This window comes from Pieris napi, chromosome 3 (assembly GCF_905475465.1).
Source record: "Pieris napi chromosome 3, ilPieNapi1.2, whole genome shotgun sequence".
Classification (NCBI taxonomy): Eukaryota; Metazoa; Arthropoda; class Insecta; order Lepidoptera; family Pieridae; genus Pieris; species Pieris napi.
The window spans coordinates 8,923,684-8,950,520 of NC_062236.1; the positions used below are offsets into that span (position 1 = coordinate 8,923,684).

The following is a 26,837-nucleotide window of genomic DNA, read 5'->3' on the forward strand; positions in this document are numbered from 1 at the left end:
TATTGTAAAAATATTGAGTTTTAGAAAATACCAATATCTGTGAGAACAAATAGATATTGCAGAAAACTTTGCAGACAACGTAAACTTTGGGATTCGAGCGAATAATTTGTTCTGCCAAAACAATCATTATTTTGTATATTTGGACTCCTCAAATATTATTGAGGGTTTTTTTGCGTAAAGTATTTAAAGTATAGCCACCAATGAGGCATGGCTTGGCTTACATTTCAGCGATTCATAGGCAAGTTTTTCTTAAAATGACATCGATTTCCACGTTTTCCTGTACTTCACAAGTATGTGTTAATTATGTATGTAATGGTTATCGGCATTATGAAAGTTACAGCGCCAGCCGCCCCAGTCAATAACTAGTTCCCTATACAATCCTTATAACTTACAAGTAATACGCGATACAACGAGAGCATTCTTTTATACACATTCTTATAAAACATTTTAGGTCACACTCCGATTTTTATGAAATATATTATTGGACCATTGATGCAAGGCACACAGCGCTGATCATAACTTTTTTTTAAATACTCCTCAGACTACCTATATTTCAGTCAGTACCTATATTTTAATGATACGTATACGTATATAAAAATCATAGACAACAAATTTTCATAGAAGCGTAGTTTACTACCAACAAATATGTGTGTATTAACAATTCGTTTGTAAAACTTGTCAAATTTTGGCTCTATTCATTGCGAGTTGTGCCAAAGTTAATTTTAACTGAAAGTTTTCAGATTTCATTTCATATCCCCGATAGCTTTCAATAAAAACTGGGTCATGTTTTCTTTGAGGATCGCAATCCTGATAAAGTCACAAAGTTTAATGATTAATAATTTACTTTGAATGATTAGTAATGAAAGTAACCAAAATTTAAATAGGACCTATTGATCATCTGTGGATACCAATTACCACATGTGCCAGTAAAAGCGCAAATTAATTAGTAATTTGTTTATAAACTAAAACAGGAAAAATAAAAAATATCAATTTCCTACTGAGTTAACCACTAATCAGTTTTTCTTTTCATTTCAACTCAAATTCAATTTTCTTTGCATAACATATTTCTCAAATCACAGACTAGCTACATGCTGAATAGGACACTCTGAAATTTATTCTTCTATAGGCGTAAAAACTCTGCAGCAAAACCATAGATAAAACTAATCATCTATGACAATATTACCTAAGTCTACCAAAAAAATACAAAATCTGTCAAAATTTCTTGGATTATAAAAGATATCAAAATTTTCAGTAAATCATTAAATCAAGCCTCTATATTTCACAACTTAAACAAACTAAAAGGATAAAGTTAAATGTGTTTAATGGTATACATATTACCTCTATTAGTAAGTCCATTTGTTTCTTGCATTCCATGCTGTAATTGTTGTATGGACTGTATCGTGCCCGATGAAAAGCCAGACCCCGGATAGAAAAATATAACAATCCTGACTTTAGCTTCTGTCAGGGTATTGTGTGCGAGGTTGGTTCTTGTAAATCGTATTTAGTTACAAATATAGATTATGAAATGTGTAACAACGTAAATATGAAAAGATTTTTACGCAAAAGTTTTTACTGCTTAGTTAAGTAACATCTTAAGAGACAAAATAAAGCAGTGGCGCAACAACCTAGGTGCTAGGTCAGATTTCTGAATCCGTTTCCTGATTCTCTTGAATCTGAATCTCGGCATGCCGGTTTCCTCACATTTTCCTTTACCGTACAAGCGAGTGTGAATGCGCACGTAGACAAAGTCCATTGGTGCACAGCTGGAGGTCGAACCTATGACCTCAGGAATGAGAGTCGCTCGCTGAAACTAGCCAAACCTTTTTATTACAAGTGGTAACGATGCGAAAACGATGCACCCAAATTGGGGGTTGCGGGGGGTGAGGAGGGGGAGGGAGGGGAGGCCACATCACTTATAACCAATAGAAATCGAGAATGTCACATCTGTTATAACCACTAGAAAAGTAGTTAGATAATGGCGGATTGTTTATAAATTTCAATACATTTCACAAAACTTTAAACAAATTTTTTAAATACTTTGACGCATTTCCTGAAGCTAAAATCACTTGGAGGTGTTCCAATCAAGGGTCCCCGAGACTCCTGCATAATCAGTATCATCAAATTCGGGTACGTCACTCTCACACCCAACCCTTACAAGTTTCCAGACATTGTTTTTAATTTACGCCGCTATCAATATGAAAATGTAAAGAAATCACATTGTTGATAGAAACTAACACACCTCTTGGTGTACCATTTAGAATAAATGATGCGAGATATTTTTTGTTGAATAAGTATTAACTTTTACAGTTTCCGGCGTATCTGCATTGTTCCAAATGTGTCTAAACCCATGTGTAATATTCAGCTGTCCGTTTATAGCTAGTCTTTGCGTCGGTTGTCTACCGATATTCTGTCCAGGCATAATCAAATGCTGTTATGTAGAAGATGACGGCGAGCCACCTTACGAGAAAAGTAATAATATAAAATATTAACAGTATTGTCTTTTATTTGTTACAAATATTCCTATGTATTTTAATGATTGGTCAAATTTCGTTACGCCTTTTGTGCGTGGAAGCAAAATCAATTCACATTTAAATTTACACCACGAAAGTACACCTATTATTAAAAATGCCTAAAATAAATATGTATTATAAAAACACACCACATGGATGCCTATGCTAGCATGTGGTGAAATAAATTGGGATGTACATTTACGCCACAGCAAGAGACATATGTGATCTATTAGAGAAAGATTAATTACCATATAACGTGTTAAAAAAAATATATAAGAGGGTAATTAATATACAAATACATCTTAAAAATGATCTGCAACACGCGGAAATATTTTTTATTTTTATATCTTCACGCCATTTTCCCTGAGGTACCTCTCTCGCTTCATCCACTTTCACCACATTCACCATGCATGCTCGTCGGTTATGGGTACATTTAAATTGTCCCTCTCGAAAATATGTCTTGTCACATTCCCCCATATGGGACTTCAAAGAACATAACTATATCAAAACTTTTAAAAGTAATTAACAATTAAAAACTACAGACAATCGAACCAAGCGGCATATTTTAAACTTAATTGTTTCCTACCGGACTACAAAAGCCAAAACTTCGTACAGTATTTTCAATGTATATTTCATACTTTGTAGATTATTATTATTTACAATTAGCGGCGCGCCCGCATCGAAGTTAGTCGTAAATTCAGTTAAGCACGAACTCGGCGACAACTTGAACGGAACTTAATAAGTCGACAAATCAAAGCTGTAAAGTTTTAATTAATTTAATGTTCCGATATTATTTGCAGTGGTATTTTGTTTTACGATTTGTGAACTGCCCTAAGTCAATGTTGTTTGAACCTTTTAGTTCATACGAATTAAAGAAAATATTTATCATAATGACCATCAATGGCTACTCAGCCCTTTGTGGCTTAGCCTTCTCAAGTATCTCCACTCCATCCCACCAACGCGGTCGGTTTTCCGGGTTTCTTGCCACCAGGTTGTAAGTTCATTAAGGACCTTGGGGTTCTTTGGTCCGCCATTCAGTGCACATGTTTGGGACATGCCACTTGAGCCTGTTGCATTTTATGAATTGGACGATGTTGGCGTCGTCAAGGATGTTATAAAGTTCTTCATTGTTGCAATTACGCTATACACCGTTGCCGCAAACTGGAGCCAAAAATTCTTAAATAAAAAAGTAAAAAAGTATTCGAAATTCATCAAAAGGTACAAAAATTCTATAACAAACACGTTAAAAATTTGTTAGCCAAACAAGCAAGACAGCGATTGAACGGCCAATTCCCGCATATGCATGTCTACATGACGAAAAGGTAGCTTATATGATGGCGATATTTTATATGTTTTGATTTAATTCTGGATACTTATCTATACAAAATAAAATCCGATTTAAAGGGTTCAAATCTGTGTAATCATTATCATAAACTCTCGTTTGCTGGACAGTTTTAAAAAGAGAGCAAAAACAATTATTTCGCATAAATAATAAATCAGGAGTGAAATTTTTATAAATATCTACACGGCGATGCTTTTATGGATCATTTAGGTACATCCATTACGCCGAGTAAAAGCTTTACTAAACAAAACGATTAGTATACAATCGTTGTTAAATACCACTTCTCAATCATTAAATAAATCTTCATTCATTTATACCCAAAGATACAGGAACTAAATATATATTTATGATATGTTCATTGTTCAAGCGCGCCTGTAGGTCACGTAATAAAAGGTAACCTCCTAATTCTGCCTTTATAAAATTATCTTTAAATCATTTCGTCTCTTTCTCCTAAATCGTGTTTACGCTGTAATGAAAAGAGATGTATATAAGTCAAAAAATCAAAATCAAAATACGTTTATTCAATTTAGATGCTGCTTAGAGCATGCTTATGAATGTCAACAACGTTTACAAAATTCACGAAAGAGCAAGACTACGCCATCCGTCCGCAAAACTACCAGGAGGCCTTGTTCTGAGAAGAAAATATCTACTAATGTGCGAAGAAGGCGGTAAATATATATTTGATGTAAATACTACAACGGTAATCGTAAAACATAATCGCTTAAATTTTATAAAGACATCCAGTTATATAAAGTCATGTAAAACCAAATTTTAAGCGACCGAAATGAATAGAGCAAGATCCCAGGGCCGCCAGACGTCACGTATTTTCTGACGGATGAAATGTGGACGATTGGGTTGTGTTAGTATGTACTATGATCGTATGCCTACCTGCTAGCTTGGTCAAACGGCCAATTTCCAGGTATCAGGTAATCAAGGTACACAAAAACATTACTTACTTCACGTAAATTCTCATGGCTGATTTTTATATATGTTTTCGAGTGTATAGTTAAAAATAAATTGTCAATACTCCCAGACACTTTCCGTCGGCCATATTGCTTAACAGACGCTTTAAGGGTCTCAAAATAATTAGTCAACTTCACGTAAATTCTGACGCTCCATTTTTATATATGTTCATCCCACAACTATTTTAAAAGCTTTGACAAGAAGACAGACCGATCCAAGGGGCCAATCATCCCCTAAACTAAATTTTAATATCTCTATGAGTGGGAGAGCATTATCTACGCGCATGAGACTGAGTGAGACCGACTGCGCTGTTAAAGCCATGAAAATTACTTGAACAGATATTTTATAATTTTTAGACTTTTGTTGACAAGTAAATTTCAACATTCCGAAATTTTTTTTTTTTTTCAATTTATTAATTAGAACTAAAAAATATTTTTTAAAAATACCACTTATATTTAAATAGCAGCAATTTTTTTAATTAATTATTTATTGGAAATTTGGAAACAAAGTGGAAAAATATTAATTCTTCAATATTTCTTAACAGTGGCTTTTAATCTTCATTATCATCATCAACAAATATCAATCTTGAAATTGAATATCTAAATCGTGATCGTCACCATCAGCATTATCCTTATTTTCTTCCTCTGTAAAAAACAAGTTAAACAATGAAGGTCTGAAAAAACTAAAAAGATACAAATAATATGAGAAACGAAAATAATTTACCTGATTGTTCTTCCAGCGACTCACTGACAAAACCCGGTAATTGATCTCCATCGAACCAATGAAAATCATATTTACCATCTTGTAGTGTCCAGCCATTGTTTTCGGGGTTGAAAATATTTATCATCTTCATACTTGCATTGTTCCAAAGCTAGCCCGTCGAAACTGTTGCCAAAGCTCACTTTTACAAGGTGGTAAGTTACTGGCATCGAAGTTTCTTAAATTCTTTCGATTGAATTCTTCATTTATATCAGATACCATGTATGTAAATGATAAACAACTGTAGTCTGGCAGCATCTACATCAATTATTTCAGGAACGTTGTAAACATCACAGATACATTTTTGTATTATGTTGAATACACGTTTTTCTTCATCTACATCACCAACAAAATCCAACGTACCAAATCGGTGAAATGCTTGTTGGTACTCTTCATTTTTCTTCAAAATATTAAACGGCTTTTGCTTGCCCTTTTTGAATAATAATAATTTTTCAAGTAATTTTCATGGCTTTAACAGCGCAGTTGGTGTCACTCAGTCTCATGCGCGTAGATAATGCTCTCGCGCTCCCACTCATAGAGATATTAAAATTTAGTTTAGGGGATGATTGGCCCCTTGGATCGGTCTGTCTTCTTGTCAAAGCTTTTAAAATAGTTGTGGGATGAACATATATAAAAATGGAGCGTCAGAATTTACGTGAAGTTGACTAATTATTTTGAGACCCTTAAAGCGTCTGTTAAGCAATATGGCCGACGGAAAGTGTCTGGGAGTATTGACAATTTATTTTTAACTATACACTCGAAAACATATATAAAAATCAGCCATGAGAATTTACGTGAAGTAAGTAATGTTTTTGTGTACCTTGATTATCTGATACCTGGAAATTGGCCGTTTGACCAAGCTAGCAGGTAGGCATACGATCATAGTACATACTAACACTACCCAATCGTCCACATTTCATCCGTCAGAAAATACGTGACGTCTGGCGGCCCTGGGATCTTGGACCAGAAGTGTCAAAATTAAAATTAAAAAGTTAACAAACGTATTTCCGTGGAGGCGTCAATAGAAAACATCTTAGAGAAGCTGCCATCTTTGATGTATTTTATAGATACAAAAATTTGGAGAGTAATACTTACTCTCTTTATATAATGTTCCTGAATATCCTCTATGAGCAGTGTTGGCTTATTGGCTTCAGCGTGCGACTCTGAGATCGTAGGTTCTATCCTCGGCTGTGTACCAATGTACTTTCTAGATGTACATTCAAGACTCGCTCTTAACTTAAAGGAAAATCGTAAGGATAGACCTAAGCATGTTGCATTAAGCTTAGGTTTCCTAGAAAAGCGGTGCCGTTAACTAACGGCCGTCATTTTAACATAATACAAAAAAACATGATTTTCGCTCGTCCAAGTCACGTTTCCACTCATGGTATTAATTAAATATAGGCACCGCTACACGCAAAAAACGTTGAACTAATAGTTAACACCGCTATGACGGCCGTCATGCAAATGACAGCATCGCTATTTTTATTAATTTTGTTGGAAATTGGCAATATTTTCAATAAAAGTAGTAGATTTCTTATTAAACCAATGTTTAATCACTTATTACATAAAAAGTATACACAAGGTTAGCCACAGTTGACAGTTTGTAACAAAAGTGTCCACAAATACACCTAGGAACTAGATTATAAATTTACTCCAACAATGGCCCCTAGAGAAGGTATATTGTGTTATCGTGTGTGTTTTGAGATCTGTTCATGTAAATATATGTAACATAGGGTACTTGATAGTTTCCTCAGTGGGCAACTTTGAATACACTATGTGAAGGATGTTTGTAGTAGGTAGTAATTAATGCTTTATTATAACCGTAAACAAATTGACATAAACTGCTTTTAAATAAAATGTTATTGAAATACATTGGCTCCATGCGAGGCATGTATAGGACCATAATTAGGCTGCTCAAAAATTGTCAGCTAATAGATCGAACACCTATGATTTGATATACATGTTTCATTTCATACGTATTTCTTATAAATAGAGTTTTTTTTTAAGTGTAGCTTTTATCCTATGCCATTGCGGAAGGGTAATATATTTTCTACATCCCACCAATTATTTATCAGCGTAGAGTGCTGGCAAAGTTTGGCAAAATTTGTAACCTTACGAAAAATATGAAGATGAAATTAAACAACATTCTATTGGGATTAATTTGTTTTCCATGTTAACACATCGTATGAAATAGGCACAGTGTAATGATAACAGTAGTCTCATAACTGTTGTTTTTACTTTAAAAATATATAATACTAGCGGACCCGACAGACGTTGTACTGTCTTAACTATGAATATTGACTTCGAATTAACTAAAAAAATATTTCAGAAACAAAATGTTTATTATTCTAATGCTTTTTGATATACAATATTCTTTGTTTGTTTTTCTGGATATCTGTAAATTCAATAAAACTATTGTATTTCTTCATATACCAAGTGTTATGTTAGTAGCGTGTATGTTAGTCTATCCAAACTTACCAAAATCCATATTAAATTGAACTTTTAATATTAGGCGTGATAGATCTGAACTAACGGTGATGTACACTAAGAAATTAATCTTTTGTTGGAAATCATAAATTAATTATTTTATCAATGTAATAACTCCGATCGAAGCATTTGTTTTAAATGATATTCATTTTTCTTACATGCTCTTTAACGATATTTGCAGCACGCATTCTGTCAATTTCATGTCAAACGCCATAAGGTAACATCAAAAACGTCTGAATTGTAAAAGCGCTATGCACTGGAAAAAAAATTGATATCGTAAAAAAAGTCAGGATTAGTTAATATGGTGGTTAAGTATTCTTAAATTTTCTAATTTTCAAAATCGGTTCTGTTTATTCCAGTGTTTACCACCTACAACACAAACGTTACCTCAATAAATACGCAGGCATTACAAACAAAATAATTGAAGAAAATATTAAATAATATACTGGATACTTGAATACTTCTTTATATATATACTCGCAAGGTCATTAAGTACCTTCCTAAGTGAAACATCAATTTTCTTCCCCCCATCGCGCTAAATGTATTGTAATGACCAACGGTTACTTAGCTAGCTGGTCTGATACCGAACAGATTAGTAATTAAGTTAGAATAATATCGGTAATTTCATTAATAATGCAAAATGTACCAAGAAATTACCTTCGTATAGGTATGTTAACTAAAGCTGGCGGCTTCAACACATTTACACTTTGTGCTTGTGTAGTGTCTGTGAATAAGCGCGAGACGTGATGTCAAACTGAAATACAATCATAAATACATCATGAATAGACTGTCCGTCGTGTATGAGTGGACTAAAATGTATAGCATGGCAAAAACATCATATTTTGAAACATACTGTATGTGAAATTGCATTAGTGTGAGTACTGTGAACCCGCCAGCTTTCGATAACCGACCTATACGTTCAATTGAGAAGGCTTTGTCTGTACCAATTGTTTTAAATATCCTGTGGTTATGCTAATAAGACCCCCTACATTTATAGCGTAGGGAACATTATTTTAACAGTAACTATTACAGACAGGTAATCCCAAGAGCCTAGAAGTTAGACCGGAAAGGGTTTGTATGATTTAAGACCCGAAATTCACCCCTCTATAGTCTATGTACCTACTTTGTAAATGATATCTGTAAATAAAACATATTATTAAAATAATAATATTTATAAAGAACTCTTTGGTGTCTCATAGCCTAGCGGTCTTATTAAGTGGCAGCTAGGTGAGGGGTACCGGGTTCGATTCCCGGTTCGAGGGCAAGTTTTAATTTAATTTAAATTTGTTCTCGGCCTTTGGGAGGGTTGTGCGGTACCGGGCGAGAAACTAAACCGTAAATGGAGGACACGGTCGAATTTCTAAAGACAAGCAAGAATTATAAAAAATCCTATACTTGACGCTGGCTAATGCACAAATCGTGCCAGAGCCATTAAAAAAAAAAAGAACTCTTAAATTTGTGAGGAAAAAGAATAGAATATTAGTTAGCTAGTATTAAAAAACATTTAAGAAACATTTTGTTTGTAGACAAAGGAATATGATTCTTTAAGCATTTTCTTTATTTAAATATCGATATAATCTTACTGCATATCGGTATGGAGTGGAGCGGCATCGTCTTCAATGCTGAAAATTGAGCGTGCCCAACGAGCCATTCTTAAGATATCTTATAGGAAACCTTTTCGCTACTCAACTTCGAAATTGTACAATGAAAGAAAACTTTATCGGTTAGGCAACAGCTTTACTGTCCACATCGTATCCCTAACTTTCGTACTAACTAATAACTGACGTGAGACTGATCTAAAATCTAAATTATTTTTCATGTATCCTTTTTTTTAGTTTAGTATTTTTTATTCCTGTTTTGTTTTGTCTAAATAACTAATTTTAGCACTTCTTGCTTACCTTATCTAATTTAATACATTTCTTTTTCACAGTCGTTGCCGCTGATAAGGCCGCCAGTTGCCCTCCTTTTCATTTAATTATGTTTAACTTTTATTAATGCAACGGTGTTAATAAATAAATAAAAACTAAATATAGATACTTAATAGCAATATGTAGACTTTGGTAACAAACACCGACCACTACGCAAACCTACATTTAAGCTACCCAAAAACGCACTTTCTTTGCCCAACGCTACTCCTTCAGAGGCCCTTTCATCCTTAACCACTATCTTAAAAATAAAATTTTCACTAACGATTCAAAACTTTATACATTCACTAACAATCTGAAACATCTTCTCAACCAGTTCTATGCTGAAATGGAAAATATAGTTATTGTGCAACAATAGTTTAATTATTAAATGTAAGTGCTATGTAGAAATTATTGTCAAGTACCATCAATATGTCATAAGAGAGTAGCTACCAAAGGGAATCCTAGAGTGCAATTTATTGTTTACTAATTATTTTGTATAATAAAGTTTTTTCTTCCTTTCTTTCTTTTAATATCCAATGTCAAAATGCATCAGCGCATCCCTAACACTACCGAAGATATTCAAAAAGGCGGGTGAATACCTCACTTACTAGTCGGCCGCATTGCAGACTCTGTCGGATTAGCTTTGTGTTAGAGAATGTCAAACACAACCTTATGCCATAACATTTTCATATTAAAAATAGTGCCACCTATTCATGTCAGCTAGTATGGTCTCTACATCATATAAAACAGGTATGATGTTGAAGATATTACTCCGACGCCTTTATTTTAATGCTGAGGTAAGACGCATTGTGTAAATTATATCGTATCTGTTTAGCTCAAATATCTTACAAAACGTCTAACGTCCAATCAATATGAGCGAGTTTCATGTAAGTTCACACAATGGACCACAGATAGCACTGTTACACTCTGCATTTAAGAACGGAGAACAGTTAGACTAATTATTATTAACTATTTGTATGGAACGTCTGTTTTTATATTTGTAAGTGTTAGGGCCATTTAAGTTACCATACATTTTTATTTTTTAGTTATTGACAGTTTTACAGTACTCGTATAGTACTTAAACGTATGGTACAATAATATTCGTTACTAATTTAGTATCGTTAATTGAACATAATAATTGATGAACTTCTTGGATTTGTGTTGTATATAAAGAAGAATTGAATACCATTCAGTACTTTAAAAACCTTACATGGATTACGTCATAAAAAGTCCACATAATTAAAATAATTGCCGGCAACGCACTTGCGATTTTATCGTTGAACATCAGGTCGGCCTCCTGTCCGTGTGCCCCTATTATACAAAAAAAACTTGTGACATTATAATTCATAATTCTTAGTTAAAGGCATTATTTTTGTATGATGGAACACAATTTAAATAGAAGCAAAATCCACCGGACCTGGTGTATAAAAAACATGTGACGATTTGTTTTTACTAAAATAGTAATAGACATTTGTACGATAAATAGAAGTACCGTGTGTAGTAAAACTAAGTTGTAGGTTCAGCCACGAGGGAAATGTTCCCTTAAACTTGCAGCAGTAATTGAAAATTACATTTCTGTGTTCAATGTTCGCTGTATACGTGTACCAAATTAGTTTATAGTTTAAATATAAATTTATCCAATAAACAAAATACAATTGACTAAATGCTTTAATACTGAAGAATGGAATTCTTGAGGAACTTAAAGCTCAGAACGTGTCAACTTAACTAATATACCATGACATTCAGGCTAAACAAGGCCAGACATACAATATTATTATTATTCCATTCGGTGTCGAGACCCTTGGTCCGTGGGGTCCTAGCGCTTTAAGGCTTTTTAAAGAAATTTCAAAAAGGTTAGTCGACTTCACAGGAGACCGAAGATCTGGCAGCTACCTCGGACAAAGAATTAGTCTAGCAATTCAAAGGGGGAACGCTACCAGTATCTTCGGAACCTTGCCTAAAGGGATTCTTTTTAATGATATATTTTAGTTTATGTTAAGTTTAGTTATTTATTTCAATGTATATTATTTTATTATTACTTATTTTTTTTATGCACGTCCTCACAATTTTTTCATGTCTAATGCAATCACGCTTATAGTGTTAAAGACTAAACGTCTTATTCCTATTTATTGAATCATGCGGAGCAATGGCGCTGGTATGAGCTGCCATTGTAATTATAATTTAATGACATCAAAGTCTAATTACTTCAAAACCGTTATACGGTATATTTGATTTTCCAATATTAATACAAAATTAATAAGATTTTGTTAGTAAATATAGTAAAACAAAATCGTGATTTAACTTGCAACTGATAGTAATGTTATTGCTCCAACACATCATTGTTAGATAGTGATATTAATAATTCTCTGACAAAAGTATGCTTTATATACAGCTGTGATACTTTTAAATAAATAAAATAATAGAATCCGCAATTTGTAAACTACCTTTAATTTTCTATTTGTGATGAGAAAATATTTCTGCAAATGGAAAATTAAAATTCTCAACAGATAAAATAACAAAAGACGGTGTAACCGAGCAAGGAACATTATCAGTTGAATTTTTGTAAAAAGTTGCTGTCCCGAATACCGCACGATAAAACTTCCGCCCCAAATCTTTTATTTTCAAACAAAACATCACTTTTTGTTGTGAATTCAATTCTTTATTCGATAACACCATTTCCCATACTTTTGAAAAGTTAACTTTGACTACAACAATGGTATGTTTGAGGCGTTGATAATATTATTATTGAAGTGAAATTTCTTTATCGGGGTTGGAAAAAAAATTAGTGTAACATTTTTTCGTTACGCGTCACATTTTCCGTTACGCGCCATCTTTTTCTTGTCCCTACCACGGTTGATCCGAAGAGATTCGAAGCCATTAGTAACAAAAATATATAATAACGATAACAATGATAGTAATACTAATAATTCTATTACAATTAATGAAATTCTGTAATAATCTTAGTACTACACAGTAGTACAGTAATAAGTTAAAGTGAAATAATTGTATTTGTATTCATGTCTATGATAATATAAGCCTTTTGTTAAACTTTATCTAATTTAACTTTATTTAACCAATTTATGTAAAGTTGCATATATTAGATCATTTTTCGAAAAATAAGGTCATAAAGAAGTTTCACTTCTTACGTGTGTACACCTAGTACACGCACACATTTTTTTTTTTACTTAATTATTCCTACTTTTTGCACAGAACAGATTTGTTTCATTTAATTAAAGGCAGTCAAATCAAAATATATTTTAGTCATATAGGTACCATAATATATATGAACGTTATTATAATAAATAAATTCTAACATTACCAAACTAACTATCAAGGACGGGAAGTGGAATAAAAATTTATTAGAAAGAGATTCCTATAAGTTTAATTTAGCTTTATATTTTAATAAATTAACAAACCCGAATATGTTTGGACTAAGCTTAGGGTGTATGCTATGACTAGTTACTAGTAGTACAATCACTCACAACTATGTGCAATATTTTGTTTTTATGGCATAGTATTTTTTATAATTCGTGCTTGTCTTTAGAAATTCGACCGTGTCCTCCATGTACGGTGTAGGCACTCGCCCGGTACCGCACAACCCTCCCAAAGGCCGAGAACAAATTTAAATTAAATTAAAACTTTCCCTCGAACCGGGAATCGAACCCGGTACCCCTCACCTAGCTGCCACTTAATAAGATCGCTAGGCTATGAGGCCCCTTGCAATAATTTGTATAAAATTATGAATCAAACGACTTCAAAAGTCACTTCCGCCTGACCAAACTGCTAGTGCCAAGTCAACTCTAATAATTTCCTTTGTGAAACTAGCTATAAAATCTGAGTTTGATTTAAAAATTTTAGATACGGTCAGCATTTGTGCGCTTCACTGAATCTGGTAAACGGTTTAACTTTATTAGCTTGAAATGATAATGAAATTGAAAAATCTTTTGCCAAAACAAAATGGTTGAAATATGCTTCCGTTGGCATAATGTGTGTGACCTGGAGGTCCTAGGTTTGATTTACTGTGAGACCATCATTGCTTCGGGTTTATGACCTTACATGTAAGAGTGAAAGAGAGTGAGGTTTCTTTTCCGTGAAATCAATGGTCGTAATAGTCTACTTGTCTAGTCAAAATTACTATGAAACATCTTTCTAGCAAAAATTTGCTGATGCCAGTGACATCGTTTCAGTATAATATTGTACTATGTGCTTAATAGACCGGGAGATAGAGACACAAATTGTGGGTCATTTGTACTTTTTTTAATTGCGTAATAAGACCCCTGACCCACTATTTTGTGTCACTATCTCCCGGCCTATAAGATGTAGCAGGAACTATTTTAATTTTTTCCAGGATCCAAGTAAGCACGAATTTGCGTTTCAAGAAAACTGCTCCAACGAATTGTAATGGTTTAAAAAGCTGAGAGTTTTCCGCAAATTATTGTCGACTGCTGTCCTATTTTAAAGGATTTTGTGTCAGTTCGCTCGACTTACAATCTTATAGTATATTTACTAATGCTTGTGTATACATATTATAATGAGCCACACCAGCCAAGTAATTTGTTTAGTCCGAGCGCGTGATTTTAAAGCCTATTTTATTTATGTTATCCTAAAACATAATGTAAAAAGAAATTAGCTATCTTAACAACACACGTTTTTATTTTAAAGCCATAATTCTTATTATTAAACTCAATACAAAGTGATTACAATTATTTATTCTCCTTTATAGTTAGAATAGTAAACTTTAACAGTAGTTTGCAAAACTGTTGCATGATGAGGGGTATTAAAAGACTAGTGTGACGTGTTTAAAAGCCATTATAGCCTAGCTTAAGTTTTAATATCTAGTATCAGCATCACACGCGTGTTTGGATACTTAATTAGGTGCAGTTTTACACTGTTCATTACTTTATCTTATCTCTTAAATTGAAGATTTCTTAAGGAGTGAGGAAGTTACCAAGAAAAGGTTACTTGATAAACATAAAACTCTAATATTATTTGTAAAGTACGTATATAATTATTTGAACTTAACTAGTTTTTTCCATCGCTATATTTAAATGTTACATGAAACCAAACATTCATCATTCAAAACCCGATATTTATAAAGGATATATTATCACGTCATAGAATGTAACATAGTGAATGGCGTTAAATTTTAACACGTTACTACTCACTACGTATGCGCTGTGCATATTTTTTCTATCTGTAACAGGTTTTTATGATGACATCAAGCTGTCATTTTCAAAATTGTGAATTAAAAGTAATCTGTGGTGATTTTCGATTCTCATCAGCAAGCAAGATTATTTTTGTTGGCTTCGAATTATATTTATATACTATTATATTAACGAATAAAAATGGAGCCAGTAAGAGAAAAATCTTTTCAAGATTATCGAAAGAAGCTGATGGAACATAAAGAAGTGGAGTCGAGGCTTAAAGATAGTAAGTATTATGGTCCAAACTTATCAATTTATGCCGAATCATCTCATAGGTTTTGTTGATGATTTTATTATAAGACTACAATAGTTATGAATAATTATTATTAGACATTGTTGTAGTGCCAGATATTCTAAATATTTCTACAAACTGTGCTAACGTCTTATAGGCATTTAATTTATTTTTATGGTATTAAGAATATAACTCATATATTATGCACCCACAATGAAGGTGCTACGGTTATATTTTATGTTGAAATCCAAATAACATGTATATTTATTTTCAGTGCGAGAACAGTTAAAAGATTTAACAAAACAGTATGATAAGAGTGAAAATGATCTCAAAGCCCTTCAGAGCGTGGGTCAAATTGTTGGTGAAGTGTTAAAGCAACTTACTGAAGAAAAGTGTAAGAAATGCTTTGTTGCAATGCAATATTTTTATTTTTTATAAAATCTAGGGTTTTGACCTTAGATTGGAACTGACCAATCAATATATCAATAATATAGAACTATGGAATACATCAATCATAAATTACTTTGACTGTTGTCTTGTTGTTGTTTGTATTGTTGTCTTTCAAATTTGTGTATCATCACCAAATTTTGAAATAATTAGCAGGTTGAAATATTTCTTTAACTATAACCTAACACTATTATCATAATTAAATCATAATGTTAATAATAATAATATAAATAATAATCTAAAAAAACCTTTGTTTAATTTTAGTCATTGTAAAAGCAACAAATGGCCCCAGATATGTTGTGGGATGCAGGCGTCAATTGGACAAGAACAAGCTAAAGGGTGGTACTCGAGTTGCATTAGATATGACTACTCTCACCATCATGCGACATTTACCAAGAGAGGTATGTTTTTTTTATTATATACCTTTGACATTTTGGTGGGTTAGGTGAATCATAATACCTACAATTTTGCCAACAATTCAGGACATAAATTCATTGTTCAGTATCAGTTTCATGAATTTTGTGCTAATGCTGACAACTACTTTATAATAACTAATTAATTGTTATGATTTCAGGTAGACCCTCTTGTTTACAACATGAGCCATGAAGACCCAGGAGACGTCACTTACTCTGCTATAGGAGGCCTGCAGGAACAGATACGACAGCTTAGAGAGGTTTGTGCACTATTATTTGCAGCTGTTGTGTCTGCTATTTTGTGGATAATTATTATTACATATATTTTTATATATTTACCAACAGAATCTGAGTCTTTTAAAAAGTTTTATTCTGGAAATATTGCTTATTTCATTATAACTCATATTTTAAACCTAAACTTACTCAAACTTATTATATATTTAAAATAAAGTTGTGTTAGTTACACCATTTATAATATGGCTGGACCGATTTTTGTGCTTTTGGATTTGTCTTTCTGGCATGTCTTTGAAATACTTCATGAAGTTGAATTTACTTAATAATTAATTGGCATTGAGAGTGTCCATTGGTGTCCATGGGCAGATCACTTACCATCAGCCTCCTGCCCATTTGCGCCCTGTTTTATAAATTTTTTTTTTAAATCATATAAAGCGGAACGTAGTTCACAGCTAGTGTTTATATAAAAACTTAACACACAATAATAATTTTTCAGGTGATTGAGCTGCCTTTAATGAATCCTGAGTTATTTGTTCGTGTTGGTATAACTCCTCCGAAAGGTTGTCTCTTATATGGCCCTCCAGGAACTGGAAAGACCCTGCTTGCGAGAGCTGTTGCTTCACAGCTTGATGCTAACTTCTTAAAGGTAAGAAATTCAAGTAATTGCAATCCTTCTCCATAACTGGTTTATTTAAAACATTCAGTTGCAATTGTGACAATTTTTAAATTTTTAAAAGATAATTATCATATTCCGTTTTATCCATTTAATGTATATTTCCACATCTATATCTCAATTATTTTCAAATATCTGTAGAATCATATATAGTCATAATTTATAAATACACATTACAGGTAGTATCTTCAGCTATCGTCGACAAGTATATCGGCGAGTCAGCGCGTCTTATTCGTGAGATGTTTAACTACGCACGAGACCATCAGCCTTGTATAATATTCATGGACGAAATTGATGCTATTGGTGAGATTTTCCTATTTATATGAGACACTAGGGCTAAGCCACTTACAAGCCACTGCTAACAGTCCCCGATGGGCACCTGCAACCCCATGAGGCTTGAATGCCTTTCCTACATATAGTTTATTGTTTTAGTTACTTAATAGCAATTGCAAAGAGATACTCCTAAAATATCAATGTGTAACTGTAGTTAATTTAACTGGCCGAATTGTAGTATATCAATTTAAAAGAAAAAAATTTTGACCGGATATAAGTTATGTATTATAAATTTACAATTATTTATTAAAAAAATTTTTTTTTTTTTAAATATTAATCATACAATCAGCCTTTGAGACTATAGGTAGATACGTTGAGAGCTTATTGACGTGTTAGGCGCTACTCCCAGCGGAGCCTGCCTATTCTTATTTAAACTCAGTCTGTTGGGTTGTATTTATTAAATTAAAAATTAAATTTTATTAATATGTATATAAATTAATTTTTATTAAATTAAAAATTATATTTTAATTAAATTAGGTTAAATTTTAAATTATGTAAAATAATTGTAAATTTATAATACATAAATACAGAACTTCAATCCAGTAAAAAATTTCTTAATATTACAGTAACCAAGTATTCATTGAACATCAAATAAAATGCCACTATAACATAATTTTGGTATTTTATTTAGGTTCTTATTCAAGTCTTTAATAAAACAAATTTTTATTATAAAAATAAAAAAAATTCTTGGACAGTCATTTCTGAAATTTATAAATTTTTACGTCAAATTATAAACCTACCCGACACAATTGTTTCGCCTGTATCTGAACTCGATGTCGTGAGTTCACCGTCCACGTTAATCACTAAATTTTTATAGGAAAATGGTGTTGCTAATTAACCAATATCAAACAAGTAAAGGAATGTTATCAATTCAATGTGTAATTATTATTATTAATTCCAGGTGGCAGACGTTTCTCTGAAGGTACGAGCGCTGACCGTGAAATCCAACGGACGCTCATGGAACTGCTGAACCAAATGGACGGGTTTGATTCCCTGGGACAAGTGAAAATAATTATGGCTACAAACCGGCCAGACACGCTTGACCCCGCGTTGTTGAGGCCTGGACGTCTTGACAGGAAGATTGAGATACCGCTGCCAAATGAGCAAGCCAGGTCCATAGATTACCTTTCTTATTTTTTTACTCTTCACTACAGTTTTTATGAACATTCATCTTTGTATGTACCTAATATTATTATTGACTAGTATTTATTAATAGATAAAGCTAGTCAACCCGTGTGTGCTGCTTTCAGATCTTAGTGCCATATCTCTTTACCTTCCTTTTTTAAAACGTTACGATGCGGGGCGGGGATTCAATTACGCGTTATTTTTATTATTATTTTCGACTTTCCAGTACTTTACATCACATAATCGTGACTTTTAGGTATTAAGGGTCACTAGGTCACGAAACGTTACGGCGCGTTACACGGGGGGAGGGGTCAATAATCTCCAAAAATTGCGTGACGTAATACTTTAAGCCACTAGACCATTACCGCCTAACCGTCGTGTCTAACATTATAAATATATATATAGCTTAGTTTAACACAACTCATTATTCAGATTGGAAATCCTGAAAATCCACGCGGCACCGATTGCTAAACACGGCGAGATGGATTATGAGGCAGTTGTCAAACTATCGGACACATTTAACGGAGCTGACTTAAGAAATGTCTGTACTGAGGCTGGTTTATTCGCAATCAGAGCTGAGAGAGAATATATTATACAGGTAATCTTTATTAGTTGGTAATACGTAATGAAAGTCCCGGATTCGATAAAGATATTTGTTTCCTGTTGGTAAAGTTGAAAAACTATAACGGATTTAGAAATTTATATGCTTGTAATCATTTGAAAATTTATCCTATACTAATGTTTTTAACTTTCTTTTTGTTCATGCACATTAATTAATAATGTATTTATTTTAATTCATACTTTATTTAAGTAAAAAAATTTAAATTTTAATAGTTTTACGGCTTTTTGTGTGAATCATGTTGATATACAAACAAGGTTTTATTATTGAGGCACTAAATTTCATTAAAATGTATTATTTTGTTAACATATAATAATTAATTTAATTACAGGAGGATCTAATGAAAGCAGTACGTAAGGTAGCGGATAACAAGAAACTTGAAAGCAAGTTGGATTACAAACCCGTCTAATTATATATTGCCTGTATTTCTATTAATGTCTTTAATTCAATATATAAAATGTAATTAAAAATGCATTTGTTATTTATTACCTGCAACTGTGGACTGTTCTATGGGCGTCCATACACTCGCGGTGAAGGAAAACTTAGAGGAGTCTTAAATCTTAAAAAGCTTCAGGCGGCTTGGAATGCTGATCACCTACCTTTCCTATTTAAAAAAAATCACGAAATAGATACGCAAGACCTAAATGTGTATGGCCTCTGGTTATTATTAATTTGTACTTTAGTTAAAACAGTAGACCGATTTATTGCTTATAATGGATTTTATCATTGATAGATATCGTTACTTACCACGCCTGTTTTTTAATAATCTTAAGAAAATCCTACCGCAACCAGAAACCACCAGATAGAAGAATTTATTTTACTGCTTGTCTGTATGTACATTGTACACGACAACTTAAACATAGGCGCCACGCGATATTACTTTAGGAACTTAACTATATAAATTTGTTTCAATTTTTAATTATTATTGGTATGTAGGTTGAGAAAATTAAAATACTGTATATTTGTGTGTTGGTATTTCTATCTATAACTTTAACATAACAAATTTCAAACTTTGACAATACTTGTAATAATTTAGTAATAGTAATTTGTTGGTTCATATATCATAAATAAAACACTACAACGTAAAATTTAATAAAACGACAATCAATACTATTCCGTAAAAATCTCTTATCATAATTACTACATTTGTAGTATCTAGTCACAAAGAGTCAAAAGCAAAGCACTTATGATAATTGTCTATGAAATGGTCATATTAAATCACTTAATAAAACTTGGCAAGGTACCATTTTTACGGGCTTTCGCCACATTTTCATAATAACATGAAAAATCAACATAACCCTTGATGCGTTTATCCTTTTCATAAGGGCGATTTGGGTATACATCAGATGTCGACTCGATCGATCTATTCGTGTCAACAATAGAATCGTTCTCGCAATCATTTGAAAATTCAGAATCGATTTCGTTCAAGAGCGTGTTGGACTTCGATTGAACTATCGGATTAAATCTAACCGAGGCGTTCTTCTGACAGCTGTCATTTGGAATTGGCGGGAGAAAGTTGAAGTTTCGTATTAGTAGGGTTATATGCGTATTTGGTTTTGGCGTTAAATTATTTTGAGCACAAAATGTAACGAAATCATCTTCGATTTCTTCTAAAACAGATTGACTGACACGCGTAAATTCTGACTGTTTACGGAAGTTCTCGACAATTTTCTGTGCGAGTTGTTTGTTTGTTTCCTCGCTGTTCCCTCGGACTTCTTGAATGCGCTTATAGACTCCCGCGCTGACTAGAACTAAGAACCTGAAATACATTTTTTTTTTAACTAGAGGTCAATTAAAGTACTATACATATTTTCTATTTAATTATGGCTTTTTTTTATTATTTGAAATCGCGGGATAAACAAATCAAAAGCAAATCGTGAACTATAAAAAGATATACCTGCAAGATTCATCGAGCAATATGGGTCCATGTATCTCTGGAGCTGCCACAACAGGCTCTGACATAGCTGCACTAATACTAGGAAATGCCTTGTATAGACCCTTCACTAGATAGTTACCAAGACAACGTGTTCCAGTTTGGTTGCCTAGATATTGCACTGAAAAAAATGTATATCTTCTAAGAAACACCTGAACAAACTATTTACTACTACTATAATTATTTAGATTCAATAAGCATGTTGAATGTAAATAATAGTCCTAGTTAAACACACTGATATCTTATTTTATAATTAACTCATAAAATAACCACTAATACATTGTCCTAAAAATTACTGTAAATAGGTTTATGTCAATAAGCACACAGGCCTTGCTAGACTTTTGGGAAAGAGTCTCTTTTTTAAGAATTACATTTACTACACTCAGTAATTAGATAACATAAAATATAGGTTATGTGAAGGTCAACTCTTGTCTATCTCTATTCCATTAAAACTCGAATATAAAGTAAAAAAGAAATCAATGGCCTGCCTCTTAGGGCTTCATCTTTCTTAAAAAAGAGACTCCTTTTTTCAGAATACATATATACATGTACTACATTCTTTTTCAATAGACATTGTAATCATGATAAGAAACAAGGCCATATTATTTTCACATCAAGATAAAATCAGCCATAAAAACTTACCATTCCTAAGTTTATTGACATCCAATCCTAACTGTGAAAGACGTAACAACTCATCCTCATTATTCAAACTATGGTCCATGGTCAATTGGACAACTCTTAGCACCGAATTATCATCTGTTCTGCCAAGGAGTGCCCGGGTCTCACCAACATTAGCCACAAACAGTTTATTGTTATGAACAAGAGCTAATACAACTGTAGTGCCGCCAGATAGGTGATGATCAATTTCTTTTAGGCGATGGAGGATGTTATCACAGTTTTGAGATATCTGTACGAAGAAAGGTTTATTTTAATTGAAATAAGTCCAACATGATTTAGTTTAAAAACAGATTTTTCAACAACTAACTAAAATAATTGCTACTCATTCAACATGCCATCAATTGGAGAACAAAAATAATGCAAATTAGTTTAAAGGTCTAATATACTAGCAACATTTCATAACTTCACACTTAACAAGCTATTTTCATACCTATTTACACACGCACATATAAAATCATATTTGGTCAAGCCAATTCTGAGAAGTTTGACACAGTGACACAAATTTTTTATATATTTCTTTCATTATGTTAGATCTAGAATTATATCTATGGTAACAGGGCAGATAGTTGATTTAGATTATACTTCCATGACTTTTTTCAAAGTTAATATGGTTAGGATACAATGATTGAACAATTGCTTACTTGTGTTTCATTTAAAGTTTGCAATCTATATTGAAGACTTGTCCGTTCAGCTATCATTCCATCATAGTTTTCTATGTATGCTTTCTCTACTGATATAAAAGCATTTCTGAAATATAACAAGAAAAAAATATAAATTAATTAATATCATAACATAATTCACTGCTTCCTAATTACTAACTGTAAATCTACATTTCAATCATCAGAAGTTTCATCAATTTAAAAAACTTAAAGTGATAAATATTTTAACAAATTTTCATTAATCAAATATTGCAAATGTAATGTAATACTGTATGCCAAGGAAAAATTGAAGCCACTTAAACATTTTTTTTAATTATTTTTTTATAATAATGAAAATATAAACAATGTAGATTCTGTTTGTACTGTAATCTATGCAAATTACAAATAAATTTGCATATATATATGCATTATTGTCTAACTTTAGACTTTAGTCTATTATTATTAAGGTATAGCAGCTAGATATTGATAAATGTGAAAATAAATATCTAGACCTAATATGATAAAATATTGGCTTAGAATACCTAAGTCTTTCCCTTATTTCCTCATCAGTATTGCTTAAGGAGGGTGGAGGAAATAGAAGCTCTGCAGCCATTCTCTGCATTATAAACCTGGCCGCATCTAAACCATTGTGTGGCTCAAATACACCATAAAGGCATCTGTAATTGATATTAAATATAAAGCTTTAACCAAATCCATATTGCATATTGATAACCATCCATGACGATTTGATCCATGGACGTCAAGAATTTCAGTTATGTTATTCGAATACTTACGAGTTATCTTCAGTTTGGCAATAAAAACATAAGCAATCGTCTGTAGAGTTAGAATCGCCAAGGTGAGAGAAATAAGAGGCTACGCAGGTATTTCGGCACTTTGGCAGATCCTCGGTCCAGGGTCTAGCAATCATTTTTAAGAAAGATTTCAGCTTTTTAATTACTTGCACTTTACTCTCTCGGCTCCTTTACTTCGACAAGCTATCGCGGGGAGGTTTTCTTATTTCACAGCACAACAGTCCTCAGGCCTAAATCCAATATAAGTATAAAATACAAATTATGCAAGGTTGGTAATATTTTTTAAATAATAATAATGCTTATTTGATTTATCTATTTCAATAAAATCCAAAAACATTACAACATTCAATATAACACAAATTAAGTCTACTGTCTAATATATTTATATTATGAATGAAATTTGTTGAATCTTGGTCTGTGCCCTGTGGGAAATGTAATCTTTGATCTTTCCACAGATCTCTCAAGGCAAGTAAAGAAAAAGAGTAGAAACTAGAAATATGTACGAAAGAACCTTAATGTTTGATAGTGTTTTTTTTTTTATTTTCTGTCACAATTTGTATTATATATACATATATGATTAAATTTTATTTAATTAATCTGTTATTAAAGTCCCAGTTAAATACAGTGATGTATTTTTTAAACTCCTAAAATAACCACAAAACATCGTCCTAAAAATTACTGTAAATAACTTAGTGCCTATGAATTCAGTACCTAATTAAATAAATTAAAAAAGTTTTTAGTACAATATTCGATATTTTATATCGGTTAAAAATATCGATTCTCTTTCAATACTGCAAGATCAACACTACTAATTCCAATGTCCAACTATGCTCATAGTTTTATGAATACTTATGTTAAAACTTCCTTAATATTTCTGTCACGATGCGTGGGCTGTGATCACGAAATAAGTAGTCGAAACCTTCGTAAAAAATGTGAACTCAGACATTTGGTTGGTTTTCTAACCTGTTTCACACAAAAGAATTCAAATTTTAACTACAATTAAGTTCTTTCCATATTTCTAAAATAACTCAAAACTCTAAAAAATAACTAGTTTAATTATTGTATGTAATAATGCCTTTTAATTTTATTATAATTAGAAGACAACTACTTTTAAGTAAACCAAGACAGGACACAAAGTTAAAAGGATACAGCACTTCTTGAAAAACTTAAATAGAAATTAATTGTGACCCCAGTTTTATTTAAAAATATATCATTATTTAGTAAATCCATACCTAGAAAAATAATGAAACACACATTATGAATAGTTTGTTAGATGCAGTGGTAGATACTTTTTTTTAAATACCAAACAATAACTGATACCTATTACCAGTTGCGGTTTATGTGAATTTAATAAAAAGGGAAACAGAAAAGATAAAAAAACACAATTCAGAGATTAAAGTTTATGTCACATATTTATAACAAAAACTTTAACCGTTTTACACATTTTTCAATTTTTATATTTTATATAATATTGGCTCTAGGAAGAGCATCTAAGTTGTATTGAAAGCGAACCAGATTTTACATAGTTAAAATATACTGACATCTATGACTCAAATAAACTTATGTACTTAATATTGCCAATATTAACAGTTTTTACAACACTTATGAAACAAGATTGTTAGTGCAAGGTATAGCATGGATGAAGGCTTCCAAAGACATGAGTCCACAAGGCACCGTCACCAAAACATCAAAGAAATGATTAATTCAAACGTGTATTAACATAACAAATTTGAGACACATCTCACTGCTTTGGAAACCCTAGCGTTCACTTTAAATGAGCATTTAAAAACTAATCATGTCTAATCTGTCTTCTTGTCGGAGACTTTGGTTTCAGCCTCAGGTTTCTTTTCCTCTTTCTCTTTTTCCTTTTCTTCAGTAATGACTTCCTTTGCTTCTTGCTTTGAAGCCTCGTCAAAGTTACCGACTAGGTTAGGTACTTCGTCGTCTTCGTCAATAGGCTTTGGAGCAGCCACACTTGATGCTATCCTTTTAAGCTGGTTGAGCCCTTCAGGGCCTAGCTGGCTGAGGATACCGGGCAGCATCTCCGCAATTTGTTTGTTTTCACCATGTCCAGTAATAGCAAAGGTATTCGCCGCGAGCGATGCCTGTGCTTTAGGGTTATTGAAATGAATTACCGTTCCATCATCTTTGATCATATTAACTTCTTCGATGCCAGGAATTGTATTGACTGATAACTTCTTCAATGATGACTGTAACTTTTTGTCATCTGTCGCGGCCGTCGCATGGACAACCTTCTTCTTGCGCCTAGGAGTACCCTTACCGCCGATGCGCACCTGTGACTGCAGTTTTTTCAGCTTCTCCGTGTTCATTTTGTTTATTTAAGATGTGTGACTGTTGAATAAAAGCGCGCTGCACTTTTTTATTATAGTCGTTATATAGATTTAAACGCGAACAATTAAGAATTCCATGTAACTTGATAGTACGCACGTGTTTTGGACACCGGTTAGTTACAAAGGGAAAATGGTGGATTGAGGTTTCTTTTGGGACTAGTTATTTCCGTCTTTTAGTAGTTGGCAGCACTGCGGATTTTTACGTTCCTTTTTATGATTTGCCAGATGTCAAAGGCAAACGTGAAGGGAAAAAAATATCAAATTTAATGTATCTTAAATATGAATATTCTTTTATAAATATATAATACAAATATGTTATTTATATTTTTATAATTTTTTAACAAAGTCACACAAAATTAATAAAATATTTGCGTTACTGGAAACGTTTAGATGTATGTTTATCTCACAAAGCGCCATCTGTTTGGTTAAAAATTAAACGATTGAAAAAACATAATTCGTTTATAGATGGCAGTAAACACCGTAACAAATTTATGCTTTTCTAAAATAGATGCCTCTTGCGGTATCACCAACTTATAACAGTAGTGTTACTGTACCTAAAGAAGTGTCAAAGGTTTGCAATTATTTATAATAGGTAATTGAGGAATAATAATTTGAGGAAGCGAAGAATATAATTAAAGAATATTTATTATGGTAAGAGAAATATTAAAGAGTAAAATTAATAATGCAATTTTATATTTAAATTATTATTATTGCCCGTGCGTCTTCTTTGGTGGAAATGGGAACATAGGTACATCCATTGGTATCATAATTAAATATTTCATAATTTTCTATGCTACAGAAAACGATTCCAATTCCTTGTATACGTTAGGTGAAAATCCGAAGTAAAAATCATTCAATTTATGTAGGTGTGCGATTGAATGTTTATAAATTACATACGAAATAGCAAAGAACTTCCTTTATAATTAATAATGACACAAGGTTAACGTAGGTAATACTACAATTGAAGCGTGTTTATCTTCTGAGCATTTATTTCTATTGAGTCTCATTTTTCTAGAAGGTTTTTTCGTGTTTCCGACAGAAACAGAAATGTGTTTGCCTCATACTTAATAAAAAAATCAAGAAATTTATTAAAGTAAAACAGAAATAAGTATATCTATTAATACATAAAAAACAAGTGTCCCTGGTTCCTGGTGTAGTGAGAACTGTAACATATATA

The 26,837-nt window shown here is 32.4% G+C and overlaps 3 protein-coding genes and 1 long non-coding RNA gene across 4 annotated transcripts; 2 read left to right on the top strand and 2 right to left on the bottom strand.

Moving 5' to 3' along the window:
- Positions 1–1,194: 1,194 nt before the first annotated feature.
- On the top strand, positions 1,195–2,492 carry LOC125063730. The gene is made up of 2 exons (XR_007119558.1): positions 1,195–1,480; positions 2,308–2,492. It is a non-coding gene; the product is annotated as an uncharacterized LOC125063730 (long non-coding RNA).
- A 12,731-nt stretch (positions 2,493–15,223) lies between these two features.
- On the top strand, positions 15,224–19,718 carry LOC125063146 (26S proteasome regulatory subunit 10B). Its single transcript, XM_047669397.1, has 9 exons — positions 15,224–15,398; positions 15,679–15,798; positions 16,116–16,252; positions 16,426–16,524; positions 16,995–17,144; positions 17,351–17,474; positions 18,406–18,616; positions 19,062–19,227; positions 19,580–19,718. The coding sequence occupies exons 1-9, from the start codon at positions 15,314–15,316 to the stop codon at positions 19,655–19,657; spliced, it is 1,170 nt and encodes a 389-aa protein (XP_047525353.1). The 5' UTR covers positions 15,224–15,313; the 3' UTR covers positions 19,658–19,718.
- A 638-nt stretch (positions 19,719–20,356) lies between these two features.
- LOC125063145 (TGF-beta-activated kinase 1 and MAP3K7-binding protein 1-like) lies at positions 20,357–23,641 on the bottom strand. The gene is made up of 6 exons (XM_047669396.1): positions 23,292–23,641; positions 23,040–23,174; positions 22,501–22,606; positions 21,824–22,088; positions 21,146–21,302; positions 20,357–21,007 (listed from the first exon to the last, which is right to left on the bottom strand). Exons 1-6 carry the CDS (start codon positions 23,423–23,425, stop codon positions 20,467–20,469), a joined length of 1,338 nt encoding a protein of 445 aa, XP_047525352.1. The 5' UTR covers positions 23,426–23,641; the 3' UTR covers positions 20,357–20,466.
- A 1,053-nt stretch (positions 23,642–24,694) lies between these two features.
- LOC125063147 (transcription factor BTF3 homolog 4-like) lies at positions 24,695–25,820 on the bottom strand. Its single transcript, XM_047669398.1, has one exon. The coding sequence runs from the start codon at positions 25,637–25,639 to the stop codon at positions 25,109–25,111; it is 531 nt and encodes a 176-aa protein (XP_047525354.1). The 5' UTR covers positions 25,640–25,820; the 3' UTR covers positions 24,695–25,108.
- Between the last annotated feature and the right edge of the window lie 1,017 nt (positions 25,821–26,837).

Coding starts and splice junctions, on each gene's coding strand:
- LOC125063147 (XM_047669398.1), bottom strand. CDS start 25,639: ATGAACACGGAGAAGCTGAAAAAACTGCAGTCACAGGTGCGCATCGGC.
- LOC125063145 (XM_047669396.1), bottom strand. CDS start 23,425: ATGATTGCTAGACCCTGGACCGAGGATCTGCCAAAGTGCCGAAATACC. Junction 23,175..23,291: donor TGCCAAACTGAAGATAACTC/GTAAGTATTCGA, acceptor TATCAATTACAG/ATGCCTTTATGGTGTATTTG. Junction 21,008..21,145: donor TTGCTCGATGAATCTTGCAG/GTATATCTTTTT, acceptor AATGTATTTCAG/GTTCTTAGTTCTAGTCAGCG.
- LOC125063146 (XM_047669397.1), top strand. CDS start 15,314: ATGGAGCCAGTAAGAGAAAAATCTTTTCAAGATTATCGAAAGAAGCTG. Junction 15,799..16,115: donor GCAACTTACTGAAGAAAAGT/GTAAGAAATGCT, acceptor GTTTAATTTTAG/TCATTGTAAAAGCAACAAAT. Junction 16,253..16,425: donor TGCGACATTTACCAAGAGAG/GTATGTTTTTTT, acceptor TTATGATTTCAG/GTAGACCCTCTTGTTTACAA.